Here is a 19,315-nt window from a genome sequence, read left to right as displayed (position 1 = left end):
AATTTTGTTGTCCAAATCAAAATCAAATCATTTATTCAGGCACTTTTTCACCTCATATTTTAATTAAATAATATTTACCAAAGCTAAAAACAATTCATAACTCCTCGTACATGTCCTATAATTTCATATGGAACATAGTGCACAAGAAGATGGACCACGTCCCTCAGCAGTGAAGATACGATGCTATAGTTATTAGCCGATATTGTCTATAGACAACATTATTTGTGGTTAAACGTTGATATCAAATAAATACAATATGTCAAATAGGTATAGTCCCTCTACTGGGCAGATAATATTGTACTTAGATAAAAGTTGTAGGAAGTTAAATATTGCTGTTAATTTGTTCTATCATAATCTATTTGACGACCTCGGTGGCGCAGTGGTAAAGTGCTTGTCTCTGAATCGAGAGGTCCCGGGATCGATCCCCGGTCGGGTCATGATGGAAAATGATCTTTTTCTGATTGGTGTTGATTCGTGTTTTGGATGCTTATATGTATATATTATAGAATATAGTATCCTTGAATTAGTATCCCATAACACAAGTCTCGAACTTATTTTGGGGCTAACTCAACTGTATGATTTGTCTTAATATATTCATTTATTACACTGTTCAGTCCAGTGATCTCTTTTGTACGTCGGTGCTCAGTAGCAGACGAACAACTTTCACAGCGGCATTTCTGCTCGAAAGCATTTTATTTACAGAAATGGTTCAATCAGTGAATAGTGATTCAGTAAGTTTGTCTTCAAAAGATGTTTCTGAAGTTTTGCCCGTTAAAATTTTCTTGAATGAATAAGTGTTACAAAAATATTTGTATTAGTGCTTCATAGCTGAGTTGTATCAGCAAAATCGTTGGTATATAAAATAGGAAATCAGGATGTCCTGATAACACCATAAAAGTCCAATAGAATACATACCAAATATTGGTACCCTGTTACCTATTACAAGGTATGTATCGAGCTGTATTCTTAACCTACGATAATCCCCAATACATGGTCTGCATTTTTGATAACAGCAAATTCTTATTATCAGCAATAAACTGTAAGATACTTACAGCATATGGCTTAAACTACTGAGCAAGCCAGCATACGACTTATTTGATGGAAAGGGGTCACTGCATTCTATGGACGCTCGTAAACCCAAAGGTGCATCACTTACCAACAAACCAAGGATTTCTTCTATTGTTCCTGACATTTAGCTTGAGAAAGTAGTCTGTAAAGCCTTTGACGTCATTGGCTTGTGGCTGGACGCTGATAGTACCCTCCACGGCTCGTTCGTTCCCGTCGGAGACCAGAGACCGTGCCGACCAGCCGTCGGAGCCAACCCAGCTGAAGGAACCAGTCGCGTTGGCGCGTTCCACGGCTCTCATCACGCCGGCCACTTCTTGGTCAGAGCCGAAGATTATCGCTCCTGTTAAGAGAAAAATATTGTTTCAGAAGGTTTTTATGAAAACGACACATTGTATTCGACGTCCTGAATCCACTTAGGAAAACACAAAAAAGAAATTGTAAGATATAATTATTACATAAGCATGTATATTTTCTTTGATTTGGGTTTGCTCATACTGCTGGGAACAGGAATTTAATTTAGTTCAATATTGTCCATTTCATCTTCGTTCGGATAAATATAAATGCATCTTTTCATTTCCATACGGATTATCATGGAGATGGCACTTCCCGTATTGACGAGGTGTAAATGTCAATTCCCTAAATATGCCTTCAATTAACTCCAACCTTAAGTTCCCAAAAATACCTCGATCAAACAGGGCTCGATATCTAATTTCCTGAACTGTGATATAATATTCAATCCCTGTAATCCCCAGACAATCAAACACTACACAGCTTTCTCGATTAAGAACAAAGCTCGCTCGAGTTGATCTCTTTAACACCTTGTAGATTGGCTGGCTGCACATCTGGATGTGATGAAGTTCAAAGAGTACAACGAACGTATTAGATTTGCTGGTAGTTCTAGATTGATACAATTAAGAGTGATTGGAAATTTAGATGGTACTTAGGGAGACTTAGATTTTCATTTTTTTAACAATTACAAATCATATCAAAGCGATATACATACTCATATAATAAATGCGAAAGTCTGCCACGCTTTCACAGCTAAATAGGCAAACATATCAATTTGACTAATGATTTAATTTGAATTGTATTTTAACAATAGTATAACGTTAGTAAATAGACGAATAAAACATTACGTTACGGAGCACGAAATTATAGACGTACTCAAACTGCAACACAGTCTCCCGACGTCAAACCCACATTGGGAAAGTGTGGCTTTATATCCGCTTTGCACGAATTCGAAAGGGTATGGATTGCTAAAATAGGAGTACTGGAGGGCGGAAACCATTCTTCAGCCCAAACTCACCATACAGAAGCGTATAGAAAACAAAGCAACGAGACTATAAAGTTAAATTGGGGTGTAACAGCAATCTGTAACGCAGATACGAGCGCGTGCGACGCGACGATAGTCAGCTGCGACAATTTCCCGCTCGCTGCCTCCTCAAATTGGATCCTCCGCCTGCTGTTCAGCCGATATATATAGATGGGTGATTATCGCTCAATGGATTTCGGTGATTTATTAGCTGTGTTCCGGTTTGGAAGGGCTTGGCAATATTTTCTTTCGAGTGTGCAATTAGTGTTATTATTATCGTGTGATAAGTTTTTATTCAAGTCGCCTAAAAGCATCTGGTATGTTATAATTACAGCCTGCTACAACGGCCTATTAGCGAACTAATACACAGCCAGTGTGCAGGTTTTCTTATGATGTTTTCTTTCACACCAAGTATGCATACATCCCAGGGTACGAAAACTATACTTGAATCAAATTTGTGAACTAACTCATATAGCTCGAATAGGATTCGAACTTGGGACTCCGGGACCACCGCTACTTTGGCTCTTTACTAGGATTTGGGATTCTGGGTTATAAATTTTGGTGAAATCAGAAGGAGAAGAAGAAGAGAGAAGTTCTTTTTTCACTGAACTTAAAAATAGTGTAAATTGTGTATATACATTATAACAAGAAACTGACATAGTTATTCATATACTAACTATGTCAGTTTCTTGTTTCTTGTTTAAAAATAATGTGTACACCTTGTGAACTTAATATTTTAAAACACAAATTCTTTTAGAGTATAAAAACAATCGAATAACTAAAACATCTTCGGCATTATTATATATCAGTAGCAGATATTGCAGATAACCTGTACTCGTGTATCGTATAAATAACAGCTCTTGCCATAACCATCAACGTTATTGGCGTAGCGAACACAAATGTCTATAACAACATCCGCAAAATCACTCGGTCGAAAATATCGCTGGTCGTTATACAAAATAGGCACTATTTGGGCGTATCGTCTAAACCTAGCGATTTATAAAACTACCACTAAGTGAGCGTATATAGCATTCTAAAATACTGTTGCCACTGCTTTACAAAACAACCAGTATTCCCAACTATATTTTTACTGCAGAGCGCGAACGTGAATATGGGACGCTGTTAGGTTTGCAAGTTATGAGTCTGTTATGCAAACCAATAAGGTATCTATAGTTTTTAGTCTTGCCAATTGATGGTACACTATCGAATAGAATAGTTAAAACTAAAAAAAATGTATCGAATCTGCTGAAACGATTAATAATATCGATGTTGGGAGCACTACAATGTAGACACACAGCAAATGTAATACTATTGATAGAGTGGCGTACTCGTACATAGACATACTTTTTGTAAACCATCCAATGACCGATTATAATATAAGACTTCGCGCGACCCATTGCGCTCAATAGGTAAGTACAAAATTTTTGTCACACATCTATATAATATCAGTCTAGTCATCAGCTATCATATACATCGATAAGAATCGCCTGTAATTTTTAGAATAAAATCAGAATTACCAGTGCTTTTACCATCTTCTGTTAACCAAAGCTAATTAAATTGAAATTGATGCTCTATATATGCTATCGTTTATGTAACGTCACATACATACAGAGATATATATATATATATAGAGAGAGAGAGACAAATACCACACGTAGTAACAACGCAAGTGCTCCAAGCAATATCAAACTGAGCGGAATCGAACTGCAAATGGTCGTTATCGCAAACTCGTTGACTAACTCAATTAGTGAGTATCGGCACGTCCTCACTTCGGGAGTTAGCGTGATACCGTCGCATAGACAACAACACGGCTTAGTTGACCGAGCTACTGGAAATTCATGTTTGTTTATAAGTACTAAACTATATGTGAGTGATCAATGTAGCCGTGAGCTGTGCAACGTTCCATGCTCGGCATCACTCACTGTGTTATTTATTTTAAGTTATTAAACAAAATTTAACAGACCGACGTAAATCCTAAGGTTTTTTCAAGAGTATTTCTTTGTTGTAGTTAATTGTAATTCAGATATAACAATAAGCTACAAATTCCTACCATTTCGGAACGACTACTGCTGAGAAGAAATTACGGTCACTGTTTTTTTCACACATTGTTTTCTACCAGTCACCGACAGAATGACGTAGAGAATTTAGAGGTTGTAGTGGTAGTGTTTGATTGGAAACCACTTGATCAAAAGAGAAGATCATCAATGAATCAAAGCAGAGATGGAGTTCCGGCAGAAATAGAGACTGAACCCAGTTGGCATACCAGCTAGCGAACGGTAAGATGGCTTATAGTTTGGGCAAGTGGAAATCACAAGATTGGTACAGTACAGTAGGAAATGCCGCGAAACAAAGACTGTCTATACCCGGCATTGGGTTAATATGGACTGAAAAAAAAAAAAAAACAAAACAAAAAGCCTGTCTACAATATCTGATCTCACATAAAAATACAAAAGTGCCTCTAATTTCCGTAAGATTGATTTCGATATTGGAACGGCGACAAAATTATTAGGAAATCAATTGGACCGCAATTAATAAAGATGAATATGTAATCTCTTCGCTCCGGGCATCGAAATGAATCGTTACTCGCCACATTGGGAATCAAATAAAGAAAATTTATTACACTTAAATAAATAAATATAAATATATTAGACAAATCACACAGATTGAGCTAGCCCCAAAGTAAGTTCGAGACTTGTGTTATGGGACACTAACTCAACGATACTATATTTTATAATAAATACAAATGTAGATAAACATCCAAGACCCGGGCCAATCAGGAAAAGATCATTTTCCATCAAGACCGGGGATCGAACCCGGGACCTCTCGGTTCAGTGGCAAGAACCTTACCACTGCGCCACCGAGGTTTTCACATTATTACACTTTGTCAAATTAATACACTTAAATTATTTCTTTCTTCTCTTTATAAAGTTATCGATGTAGAAGTGTTTTGTAATTCTGAGACGTTGGAAGTTTTTTTATTGTTTGTGATTTTTAAACAGAAATAAATAAACATTTGAATGTTGTTTGTTTATTTCTTTACAGCCCACAGTAACTATTTTATTTCTAAGTAGTGCGGGTGCCATAGACAGAAATATATAAATGAGCTTTCCTCTTTTCTAGGTTGCTTCCGTTATACCGCTAGAGCGTCGGAGCCCAGGGTCCGGTTTCCTACTTTTTATCCACTTCGAACGGTCTTCGTCATCCTTATTTGTACGCGTATCATCAGTAGAAGAGACAACATGTAAAACAAGTAAAAAAAATCTGACCCTGGGAATAAGACCTTCAGGATGACGGTGTCTGTACTATTTTATATAGTTAAAAGTTACCTCTGGCCCTGGGCTTGGTAAGCAGTTTGAGCACAATATCATCGTACGCCCTCTCATCAGCGACTCCTGAATCCTTCACCAGCTTCTCTTTCACTGCAATGCAGATGCCGCTTCTGGCTAGAAGTGCTTCCAGCTCTTCAAATGCCTGAAGACAATAGATCTTTATAAATATAAATATGTTATGCACAAATCACATATTATTATTGAGTTAGTCCCTGGTTAGCCCCAATATGAGTTCGAGACGTCTTGTGTTATGGGATACTAAGTTAACAATGGGTATATTTTATAACATTAAACCTATATACATAAACGTCTAAGTTAAATCAGAGAAATAACCTAATCCTGACCTGAGTAGGTGTCGCACCCGGGACCTCCAGTGTAACAGTCTGGCATAATGGCTATCAAAAGCCAGAGGTCGATAATCCTCAATTTATTCAGTCATCAATGAATATTATATACATTTTTTCAAAAAATCTTGCATCCTTTGCTAAGCTCGATATTAGTAAAGTTTTATGAAAATAAATGGAGACAAAAACAGTTTTTTTTTTATTTAATCTTTATTGCAAAAAAATACAATTTGTAAAAGCACAATTGTATGTCGGAAGTAGCACTGGAGTACAATAAAATATGCAATTAAGTAGTTCAGAACGAAATGTATGTCCTGTTTGCATTGAAACACCTAAATAAAATTAATGGCTTTTGGAAATGTAACAACGCGCCAATACGTATTTACGTTCTGGATTTTGGGATTTTCGTGCAATTCTCCTAATATAAATGAGAATATGTTTCTCGATCACTGGGTCTCGTATAATAATTAATACCGAACAGATTACGATGAAATTTGCCACACAAGTTAAATGAAGGCTGAAATGTCCCATTAGAGTATTATAGTTATGACGAGAAAAGAGAAAGAGTATGATGAATAAAAAGTATATCAACTTAAAGCTATTTTTGTAGAGAAACTCCATTTTGTTAGAAAAGACTTTTACGATCATTGAGTTGTTTTCAATCCATTTTTGTAGGTTCAGCTATTTTCGTTTATATACCACACAATTTAACTCAATAAGGCAAAATCACGAATATTTTTCTAACGAATAGCCTGTGAAATTACTCTTTTTCACTTTATTAATTCACAATATGACTGTAGATAATTTGATTAGAGTAAATCGAGTTTGTATGAAGTGATCAAAGCTGGGAGGTAATTAGATAAGCCACATATTGATCTCCACCCACGGTGACGCGTGGGTGACCTTAGAAAGTAATTGTTATTAAGATGTATAGTAATGTAATATTTAGGAAATGAATTAATATTTTAGATTTACTCTTGACTATCTAAGCTATATTATCTTCAGGGCTCGATGCAAAGCGGTGGTTTGGTAGTTTGTTGCTCGATGAAAGATGCTTATTAATGAAGGTTTTAAAAAAAGATTTATATTAATCAATGGATTTTAATGTACTGGTATTGGTTTTTATTATTAAAGTTCTGGATGTGAATTAAAAAGATTATGTCTTATCAAATACACTAATAATAGTAACAAATTTATAAGTACCTGTGACGGTATGTCACAGGTACTTATAAATTCTGTTCTTCTGCATGATACGAAGAGCATCCGAGCATCAAAGTAAATCTAAAATGTCCCATCTCATCCCACCGTCATCAATTGGAGTCTCTACAATCGCAATGAGACAGTTCAAATTGAACTTTATGTCTTCGGAATAAGTGCAAATTGGCCCATTCATTATATTGTGGGAACTCATGAATATTCAACATTGGATGCATAATCTGTTTTATCTAGTCCACCAATAGGGCTATAGCCAGGATTTAATAAAATTGTGCCAAATACAAAAATGTGAATAAATGTGTTCCGGATTCCTATCTAGTTACGTAACAAGAAACTGTCTCTTAATATGAACTCATATATATTTTTGAAATCATATGCAATAACATTTGTGAATATAGTTTTATCTTCTATATTCTTTTACTAGACGCGGTAGGTAATCGTAAAAGATTTTTACTTTAAGCTCACTTGTGAGGTAAAGGATTAGATTTTCCCAAAATTATGTGCTAGTTAACTTCGACGTTAACTTTAACATGTCGTACATTGCCTTGTTATTCGCTGGTTAAAAGTAACGTCAAAATTAACTAGTGCAATCAACTCAATTGAATGGGTAATGTCACGTGTTTGTGCCAAGATCTTTTGTTTCTTACCGAGTGTGTTATGGCTACACTGGTGTCAAATTTCCAGAACGACATCCTTTTTTTATAAAGATGACAACGTGAAATAGAAAATAACAGTTAAGTTCATTATTTAATTCATTATGCGACATCCCTATTGTACCAGGTTGAGCTTTGATATTGTATCTGTGCGGTGTGCGACAATTTGATTTGTGGTTAGTGTTATTCATTGATGCTTAGTTGGTTTATCTAATTTGGTGTATCAATTAATGGAATACGTATAAATCATACGATTTATTTGGTTCGGAAAATCGAAATTAGATTATTATATTCTCTTTTGCATCTGCGTGTTTTCTTGATTTTTTCTTTAGCTATTAAGTATCGACGTCAAGGTTTCGTTTTCCTAATATTTTTCTCTATCTGGCACTTTAGTTGTCCATTCGTCGTCGCAAACCATCGCCCACACCCACCATGTTGATCCCATACACGCACCCCTAACGATCTCCTAAAGGCAATACCTTGCGCTTTAGAAGTCGCAAAGTTCTGGCACAAAATGATCTAGACAAGACCAAATACGGTTGCAAATTACACGAACAAGAAGATAGGAATATATTTTTAGTGATGTTATCCAAAATACCAAGTTTGCAAATGAGTCGCGGAACAAAATCTAAAATAACTTGTATGTCTTATTTTTTTTTCACGCTGGGATTAGGAGATGTCATGAATACCAGAAGAAAGCTGAGGCTTCTCTAGCCATAAACTCTGCGACTGTATTGCTGTCCAGATAATGACATTATTGTCGTGCCCTAACTGTCTCACTTTTTCTTCCATCGAGGATTTCTACACCTCTACAAAGCTAACAATAAAACATTAAAAGTGGCCATATACTGGTCTGGCCATAATGACTCGAAAATAAAAGATTACCTTGATGCCATAGCTGGATTCCTCATAGATGATAGACACATAGCTCCAGCCGAGCTGCTTGACGATCTCCACCATCGCTCGCACTTGGTGCAGGTCCGACGGTATCGTGCGGGTGAAGTACTCGAAACGGGCCTTGTTTGAAAGCTCTGGAGACGTCGAGAAGAAAGATACCTAGGGAATAACAAGTGAAATTATATGGAGTTGTAGTTCCTGACGATTGAGATCGAAAATTTTCTCAATCCATCAAACGAAACTTTTTAATTTCTTTGATGTACCTTTGATGTGCCTGTGGTCTGAGGGTCCACTTTTTGAAATATGAAAATATGCTTGCGAATTAGTGAACATTCCGAAAGACTTGTGAAAGTTGGAATTAGAATTTGGGAAAGCCGAATAAGCAAGTTACGATGTTTTAAGTCGGCCAAAATCCAATAAGCAAAATCACAAGGTTTCCTTTAACGACTTCATGGTCATCTTTTTAGATTTTAATTTTCATGACTCCATCTCAGTCACTGGAAGTCTTCTGATTTTCACTTTGAATATTATTTACCTGCGGTATCTTGAAAAGCCTTAGCAGATTGGCGACCTGCACCGACGTCACGCTGGAAGCGGCTCCCACCACTCCAGATATCACCTTCCGCACAGCTGTCGCGTTGCACGCGTATTCTGCGTCGTCAATGTTACTGATTGAACCTGTCAAGAAACCAAGATTTTCTGAAATATTTCTTGTTCAGAAAGATATATGGTATAGTGGTTCGAAACACAGGTTCGCGTATGCTATAACTCCCTGATAAATTTCCAAAATTATCCACTTGTATTGTGATTAAGTTCAGAATCGCTATTCTCATTGCCTATTCTACAAACTTTTATGAAATGTTTAGTACGGACAAGACTTCCTTACAAACGAGCCCCAATTTAATGAGGTTTGTTGGATTACAGAGTTCAAATAACGATATTTCAACTCCATCATAAGATCAGTTTCATGTCAACATAGCAGTTACAGTGTCTATTACGTTGTAGTTGTTAATTTGAATATTCAATGAAAAATTCGTCATATTTGAACAGTAAATCATTATGAAACGAAATAATAACTTTTTAGTAAATATTTTTTTATCAATAACTACTATTACAATTTTTAACTGTGTATTTGACGTAATTTTCTCGATTCTTGTATCGTATTTTGAATTTTAAGATTTCTAACAATGTAATGATTGAGTTTGTCCTATCATGTTTATCTACGGTGTTTGCCGGCAAATAATTTTATTTTTTTATACTTTTTTAGGGTAAAACATATAAGCCAAATAAACGTATCATATTCGAAAGCTTTAGATAAGTTGATTCTAAAGTTGAACAAAAGCGCAGCTGGCCGGGCATGTTTCAATAGGCATTAAGTGGCTTCTCGGAGGCTTTCAGTGAAAGCTCAGTGGAGTGGGTGAACTCTGAATACTGATATGCTGTTGCTATATTTAGATTATAGTGGAAATCCTAGCTAGTTTGGTAATCTGCTACTTGTGTGATTAGAGTCCTGTACAGACAAATGTTACATGGTCAGACGCAACTGGTTAAATTAAACTTTCAGAACGTCCAATAGGAAACTATATATTTTCTGATATTTTAATAAAATCAATCTTTTAGTATAGAACAATTTATGGCGTAAACTTAATATACCTTTATTTTTACGTATAAATTGTCAAATATATGATGGTTATGCCAATTTGCGGGCCCAGTCTTATCAAATTAATCGAGACTGGAGTCAGTGAATACCACAGTGGATAAATTACGAAACAGTGTATCCAATATTAACCTTCCATAACTGGCCAATAAACAAACATTATATTCAACTAGTTGCAATTGAACCTAATCCAGTATCGGGATGCCAAGATATTCATTGTAATGGCTTTAGCAATATCTTCCCCGACGCAATGCAGTTACGAGTAGTGATGTGCTGTTCCAATGCCCGATCCCCGGGAACGGGAATTTAGAGCTATGTTCCGTTCCAGATAAATGAATGAAGGGATTTTAATATATTTTTAAACAGAAACGGCCAAAAAGTAATCTTATGGATGTGATTATATTTTACCTAAAATATAAATATCATCTGAATATGTAATAAGATTCGCTGTAATTTTTAAGTGTTTTGGTTCTTGGCTAAATAAATAATAAAAATATATTAGTATAACTATAATAACAGTTATAAATAAAATCGTGATTAAAATAGTGTGTTATCTGTCCCTACATATTTATTTATTACTTTCTTAGCTCGCAGGACTATATTGATGATTGCTTTATCATTTCGGGAATGTGCGAGTTTTCCCGAGCACGGCACATCTCTAGTTACGAGCAAATTTTGCCAATAATATTTGAATTGTTGTCTACTATAAACTTTGAATGGGATTGTCTCAATCTGAGAAACTTGATAGGTACGAAACTTATATAGTTATGTACATCGACACGCACTAATCTTGTGTAACTACTATTGTTTTAAAGTTTGGAAGTTTGTTGATCAAAAGTGGCCCAGTCCTTGAACAGATTTGGTACACGAGTAAGATATTTAGTAAATTGAATTATCCGGACGTAATCTGTCGGAGCTGAAGTATACTTCTTTATTTATTTATTTGTCAAACTTCTAATGAATATTGTATATATCAGTAACTGCTTTCCTTCCCACATCCATAAGGAAGGCAGTGAAACTGAAGCGGACCCCATTTGCAGGATGCAGGAGGAAGGTGGGTTAGATAGCCAAAGAATCAGGTTACTACTAGTGATCTACTGCTTATAAACTACATACACAATGTGATCATTATCATATCGAGTGTTTTATCGCTAACACAGGTGTCAAATTTTATTCAAGTCGCTTAAATGACATTTACTACTACTTACTGCCATCTAGTGGCAGGTAGTCGCATCCACACTGAACTGTCCGTGCGTGCGAATCGTGAACTAAACTGTCCACCAGTGTGCAGGTTTCCTCACGATGTTTTCCTTCACCGGAAGCAAGTGGTGGTCTATGAAAACTACAATACTAGAAACAATGTGATACAAACCTTTGATAAAATCCACAGCCATTTCCAACCCGTAAGTATCTTTATCACAGTCGTCCAGGATATGAGCACCAAGAACTACTCCTGGGATCAGCTTCTTCTCATTAATGATATCTAAAGTATACAACATGGTCTCCAACGCCTGCACGCCTCCCTGAGGCATCACAGGGCCACAGGTCATGCTATCAGATCTTTCGTGTACCATCATCAGTCCACCAAGTACCAGATCTCCTTCAATAACTGCTTCTCTTTTAATAGGCCAGTGCGGATGTTTCTTATCTTTCAATTCACCTATTTGATCATTAGACATATTCATCCAATCACTCTTACCTTCATTTCTAAATACCATATCGTAGCTAACTAAATCTTGATTAAATGGGTCTTTCAAGATTGGTTCGAATAGTTGTTCTTCGGGGAACAGATGGTGTTTGTGTTTGTGTCTGTGGTGGTGTCGGATCGTGGGGTTGTCTTGGTCTTGGGGATTGCCTGGGCTCGTTTCGGAGTGGGGTATGATGAGCAGCATCCCGATTGCCAGCCACTGTCGGCCGGAACGCATAGTGTCGGCTCTCTCACGCCATGCTGGTCAAACTCTCCGGCCATGTTGAGTGGAGGCGCATTTTAGTCTGAAACAATAGAAATACGCAACGTAAATATAAAAATACAAAAAGACATCAAAACATCAAAATCGAAATATATATAAAAGGATATCGTCTTTGTTGATGCAGAATTAGTAATGAAATATGGTTATGATAACGATTAATTAACGTCACTTTCACGTTACAAAATCATATTGACAAGTTAATAAATCAATTAGCTAAAAGTTTTAATAAAAATTGAAAGATTCTTGAACTGTGAGTTTTCCGAGAATTCCAAAGATAGGGCAGACCTATGTCATTTTAAGGGAACTTAATATGACAAGTCGATAAGGGCAGGTATAAATGAGAGCGGTTTTGTTGCTAGAGGTAAATGTTACAAAGAGTTTGTTAAGGGCAGAGTTGCTTATATTTGCTGAATTTAACATCAAAGTTAACATCTGACATCAAAGTTAACAATAACACACGATAAGAAAGGAAGAACATCAAAGTTGGTTGTAGTAGGTGGTTGTAAGGTTCTAACGACCGAATATGTTGTTGAGTTAACATAGCGTAGGAAGGTCACGACAACTGAATAAGATTTACATAAAACTTCTTTGGGATATTCCGTCATTAGTACCAGTTAGTACCAACAAAAGTGCTGACTTTTTAATACGATTATTTCATTGGCAAAATAAAATTGGCTGCAAACTCTATTAAATTATAATTTATCAAATTCAGAGGCAATTTTTGGGTTTAATTTCTCCGAAGACAGCGTTTTATTTTTAGTAACAACCGGTAGCATCTCGCGGTGTTACCTTTGAATATATTTAAAAACAGCCCAATACTAAATTTCATCAAAATTTGCCCAGCCGTTTGAGCGTGAAGAAGTAACAAACACACTCATAAACATTCGCCTTCATAATATTAGTGGAATTTTTAAGGAACAAGGTCAATATGACAATTTTTTATATCAGTCAATATGAATACTTCGAAGTCGAAATGTGAGTTTGTGTATTCTTACAAAATTTATTTATGAACAGAGAAAAAAATAAGTCGATGCAAAATTGCCATTAAATAAATGTACCATATCTTGCAATAAAATTTTGCACCATTTCCAAGAAGGCCGTATTTCACATTAATTTTTGAGCTGACATCCCTTGCATAATTACATAATTATAGACTGACGACGTGTAGCCCAAAATTACAAGGGGTAAATTTGTAAGAGGTAAATTTATGGGGGGACCCCCATAAATTTAATCTAGCAAATTTCCGTGGGATTTCTAAAAATCTACCCATTACCATATTTGGATTGAAGATATATTTATACAGTTGTATGGCTTTAAATATTTTTTTCTATTATTAGCACTAAATGTATTATAATTAGGAATAAGTCTTAAAAAAAAGGTTGACTGAAAGAGACGATAAGTTCGTCTTGTGTGACTTGTTTGTGTGTTTTATTTTGTATTGTAAATTAAACAATATAAAATGTCTCATTTTTGTCATCTGGAATATTGGCCAGTATTGCGCCCCAAAAAGCGATTATCTCAAAAATAATTTTATAATTCCCCTTTTAGTTTCAGATATAAGCGTTTGTAAAAAAATTCGTCAAATTTTTTTCATTTTGCCTCGCCATCGATTAAACCACGGGGATAGGGCATTACAAAAGTCGTTAAGGCCCCAAGCCTCTCGCTTGCTCTGCGACTACAACATAATACGGTAATTAATTTTATCTCCGCACGAAGTTGACCGACTTTCAAGGGGTGACATTAAATAAAAAGTTGGCTAAATAAATCATCCCAAACGGAGAACTTTTAAATGGCACTTCCAAGGGATGATGCAAAAATATATTGGGTTAGGGTCTTGAGCGGGGCAAGGAAATTTCGGATTTTGTTTTTCGGTAGCTACGTTTTGGTTACGCTTCTGTAGAAATTTCGGGGATTTGACTTCATAGCCGTGTGTTAAAGAGCCAGGACCCGTTCCTACGATGCACTCGGTTGTTTTGTGAAATATATTTGATTAGAGTGATTTAAGAGATTGTTTATAGATTTTGTGTAAAAGATAATGTTTACCTTTATTACTCACGTTGCAGGCACATCTAGTATATAACATTCTCGTGTCGCAGTTTTAGTTACCATACTCCGGAACGGTTTGACCGGCTTTTATAAAATTTTATATGTACATTGAATAGGTCTGAGACTAGTTTGTTAGCAATGTTTTATACCCCTAATTAATAAGGTTGGTCCACCCGAGCAAAGCAGAGACGGGCCGCCAGGTATCAATACATGCTATCATAACAAGTATTGATACCTAAAACAACTTAGCCTCAGTTGCATCATAAAATACGCCATTTTTACAAACTTTATTATAAGCGCTTCGGAAGTCGGCAGTAGACTTAGTTTAAGTAATTTTTTCATGTCAATGACGTCACTACGTCATCCTGTATTGAATAAAGAATTTTGAATTTGAATATATTATTTATTCTAGTATTGTTCTGCGCAGTTTAAGTAAACATCAAAGCAACCACCTTTAAAATCATCTTTTATCTAAGAAAAGTTGTAAAAATCTTCACTACGAGAATTATGAGGTTTGTGAAAGCCCTGACATAGGTTTCGTGGCCCATTTATGATGGAACCGCTATAATTACTCTTTTGTTCTGGAATTCGGAGGTTCGCATAAAAAATTCCCGTCCCAGCGGGAATCGAAATGGAATGACTTTGATTAATTTGACATCACGAAATATGATGGAGTAAGTCGCTTTTTTATTCGCGAAATGTAAAGGCGAATGTACACAAAGCAGCTATCTGTAGGGGGAAAAGTACATTTCTTTTATCAATGGTGGAAATCGTGTTTTATATATAATCTATATTTTATTATCAGCACTCGATCACAATCATAACATGTATTTTGTATTATTTTTGCCCATGAACTGGTACAATTTTTTTTAAATTCAATTTAATTTTTCTGATATGATAGGGACCAACACTGTTTAAATGCGTATCTGTATCAGTAATGTTCGTCCGAAATCAGTATTTTCTTTTTGACAAATACAATAGAATTTACAATTTAACGTGAAGAAGTGCTTGTTAAAGTCTACTTCATGGAATTATTAGTAGGTCGTTGACTTTGTATGCTTGCATACTTAAAACATTTGCAATATCTATATTTTATTTTGAACGCAAAATAATCACTTTGCTTGCTGTCGGTACTTTACTACTTGTGGCAAATTTACAATAAGCCGAACCTATCTGTGACGTACTAACACATATTTTTTAATGCATGTGACGAATTAACTTTCAATGTATAAAGTTTTAAAAACGTGACGAATTTACTTTGTGGCAAATGTACAACAACCCGCATATTGGTATGCGATACCCGTCAATAATGGCTGTTCAACCGGCCACGCATCCCCGTCTTAAATGGTTTTGTAACCCACCGACCCTTTCTTAATTCAAATTCAAATTCAAATTCAAATCATTTATTCAGAAATTAGACCTTCACAGGCACTTTTTCTCGTCAATCTTTAAATTTATAGTTATTTCTCACAAGCTAGAAACTACTGGCATTTCGGAACGACCACTGCTGAGAAGAAATGCCGAAAGAAACTCATTTGAACAGTGTTGGCCCCTATCATGCCAGATCGGCTTACCATTATTGTTTCTTACAAAAAATTTTTTTAAGTATTCTTATTAAAATTAATTCGTATTTAAATGTCTGTAATTGGTAATTTACTGCCAATGTGTTAAGTGTGTATTATTAATTATATAATTATTATGGCGCGACCGACTTCGATATGCATGAAACCCTGTGTACCCTATGGTGGTATCTGAAAACCAGTGCCCTGCTATCTTTGTTGAGCAGAATATGCGCTGAGATACTGCCCTTTTATATTGCTGCGGCACATGATTGTATACATAGTTATTTAGAATGTTTCTTGTGTACAAATACACAAGAAACATTCTAAATAACTATTAATGGTTTAATGTATCATAAATGTATATTGTGTGTCTTCGCTATAAATAAAGAGTTTATTTATCTATCAAATCTGAATAGTTCGTTCAGACCGCAAATAAAAGGGAATTTGATTTGGAAGTCCGGCCGCACGGCCCTGAGCAATTAAAATGATGTTTCTCTGCCTTTTGCGGAACTAGGATTTTTTAATACTTACTAGCTTTTGACGGGGCTTCGCCCGCGTATGTTCCCCACAGAATTTTTACCGGCATGTAAGTTCTCTATATCCTTCTCCATATTTTCAAACTAAATGTATGCAAAATTTCAAGAAGATTGGTCGAGTAGACAGAGCGTGAAGTTTAAACAAACACTTTCGCATTCATAATCTTAGTTGCGATATTTTCAGTGTACCTAGTTGCTTTAGTGTAAACAAGTTGGCTCATTTGAAAATGAGCAAACTTGTTTACACCAAACGTCCCACCGCGCTGGTCAAATGCCAATCCTGGAGGATTGGTATTTGACCAGCGCGACAACAGCAAACAAATAATTAAGGTTATGTTGTTCTGGTCCAGTAATAAGACGACCGACTCGAAATTATGTTTGTCCTACCCATGAGTTTGTATACCATTCTGACTCATGTATATAGAATACAGTTTTAACAACCTCTTGCTTTCGTGAGGAAAGTTACACTCAAGTTGATAATTTTTCAGCTTGAGTGAAACGGAGAAGACTATGGTAAACCACTCTTTTAACATGAAGTCGTATGTTTTGCATTCCACATAATGACTCTTCTTCTTCATAGTCGTATTCCTCATGGCTGATGGTCGTGGTTATTACGTGGAATGAAACACAACAACTTTCTTGGCGTTATTAATGGAGTGGTTTGCCATTGCCTTCTCCATTTCACACACAAGTTAATAAGAATCGACCAGTGTGCAGGTTTCCTCAAGATGTTTTCCTTCACCGGAAGAAAGTGGTGGACGATGAAAACTACTATAACTAAGAAAACTACAAACTCATGTGGCACGAGTAGGATTTGAACCTGGGACCTTTCGATCCACTACTTGTAGGGGAAATTGATCTACTTAATGACTACGACTATAAAAAATGAGGAATTCTAATATAAGAAGAAGGGACAACACATAACATAAACAAAATACCAATTCAAATTCAAATTCAAATCATTTATTCAGAAATTAGACCTTCACAGGCACTTTTTCTCGTCAATCTTTATATTTATAGTTATTTCTCACAAACTACTGGCATTTCGGAACGACCACTGCTGAGAAGAAATGCCGAAAGAAACTCATTTGAACAGTGTTGGTCCCTATCATGCCATTCATAATGGGCCTAGTTTATGATATCTGTTTAAAATCTCCAAAATAATAGATTTAAAGGCCATTCTTTATAACTATGTGTTTCAGCTAAAAGGGAACCGGAAAAAAATTGGTTTGTTAAAAAATAAAATAAATAAATAAATGGGGAATATTTAGGACACCTTTTATCTAGACACGCGGACGAAGTTGCATGCTACTGTTAGCAATAAATAAGTTGTTAGTCTCAACTGGATGGTATCGTGCTAATGCTCCATTGGTTCAGTGTTTACGTTCGGCGTCCGGACCGTTTCCGGTTCGTATCCGGTTCGAAGGCCGCCTTCCGGAATCAAGTGGGTAATATGTTTCACTTCGTTTATCAACCTTTTTAGAAGTTTTATTACTAATATAACAACCTATATCATACACTTGTTACTGTGACAAACACTTATGCACAGATATAAGAACAAGTAATGTTCTTACTTCACAAATTGGAATTTAAAATTCTTTATTCATTTTAGGATGATATACATCACTTATTGACGTCAAAAAATTACTTAAACTAAGTCTACTGTCGGCTTCCAAAGCGCAGGTGAAGAAGAAGCGGCGCAACAAACTTCACCGCAGCCTTTTCTCCAACGTCAATTAACAAATATAGGTCTTATACATATATTAAAAATTAGGAGGACGAATTTACATCATTATTAAATATGTCAAAATTTGAATGAATAAATAAAATAAAAGTTGCATTTCCAATAAAATTATTGAAAATTCTGGCATGATACTCGTATCAATCAACACTGTTCAAATGAGTTTCCTTCGGCATTTCTTCTCAGCAGTGGTCGTTCCGAAATGCAGAGTTTGTAGCTTGTGAGAAATAACTATTTCATATAAAAATTGACGTGACAAAATGCCTGTGAAGGTCTAATTTCGGAATAAATAATTTGAATTTTAAAGAAATAGCTAGGGACAGACACCGGTTGGTAAACAGCCAGCCAGCTGGTCAGATGGCATTGTTCGAGTCAGAGGACCGAAAATACATACCACATTATATCAGATTACTTAGTATTCAAACTGCGGCATGTACAGTCAACAGCACATCAACCTACCCAAATTCATTGCAAACTCGCCGCCATTACGGCGCCATAGAGCTACATGCAGGGTAACCTGGTGTGCTGTTGACTGTACGAGTAGGATTCATACCGTTATGTATTTTTAGAGTCTAAAAATAATACCTAAATTGCCCTTTTTGATAGCTGTGCAAATTTTTAATATACCTGGATATACCCAGCGTGGGGTATATTGTCCTACCATTTTACATATTAATTTCGTCACGCGTGTAACAAAGGGTATGTTACGTTTAATAATCTAGTTTCGTAAGTTAGCCTGACACTACCCTTTCTAGGTGACCTTTTATATATTAAAAGTCACCTTGAACGTATTAATTTTTTGACGTTAAATTAATAAAGATTTTAAAAATCATTCAATGAGGCTTTTGCACATTATGTAAGTATTTATTTTACTTAAGACTCTAAAATAAAATCCAAACTCTATATTCCACTTAGGATGATAAACATCACTTAGTATCATTGTCAAATATATACTTAAAACTATATCTACTGTCGATTTTCAAAG

At 35.7% G+C, this 19,315-nt stretch overlaps 1 protein-coding gene across 4 annotated transcripts in view; it reads right to left on the bottom strand.

Moving 5' to 3' along the window:
• LOC128674729 (metabotropic glutamate receptor 2-like) overlaps positions 1-19,315 on the bottom strand; it is a 234,749-nt gene that overhangs the window by 36,723 nt on the left and 178,711 nt on the right. For all 4 annotated transcript variants that reach the window (XM_053753566.2, XM_053753568.2, XM_053753567.2 and 1 more), the window contains 5 exons: positions 11,848-12,467; positions 9,354-9,496; positions 8,807-8,977; positions 5,707-5,851; positions 1,157-1,408 (listed from right to left, as the gene is read on the bottom strand). In XM_053753566.2, coding sequence (XP_053609541.1) covers positions 1,157-1,408; positions 5,707-5,851; positions 8,807-8,977; positions 9,354-9,496; positions 11,848-12,400 — 1,264 coding nt within the window. In that variant the 5' untranslated portion in view covers positions 12,401-12,467. The remainder of the gene's footprint in view (positions 1-1,156; positions 1,409-5,706; positions 5,852-8,806; positions 8,978-9,353; positions 9,497-11,847; positions 12,468-19,315) is intronic.

Source organism: Plodia interpunctella, chromosome 13 (genome assembly GCF_027563975.2).
Source record: "Plodia interpunctella isolate USDA-ARS_2022_Savannah chromosome 13, ilPloInte3.2, whole genome shotgun sequence".
NCBI lineage: Eukaryota > Metazoa > Arthropoda > Insecta > Lepidoptera > Pyralidae > Plodia > Plodia interpunctella.
This window is presented reverse-complemented; position numbering and strand designations above follow the sequence as displayed.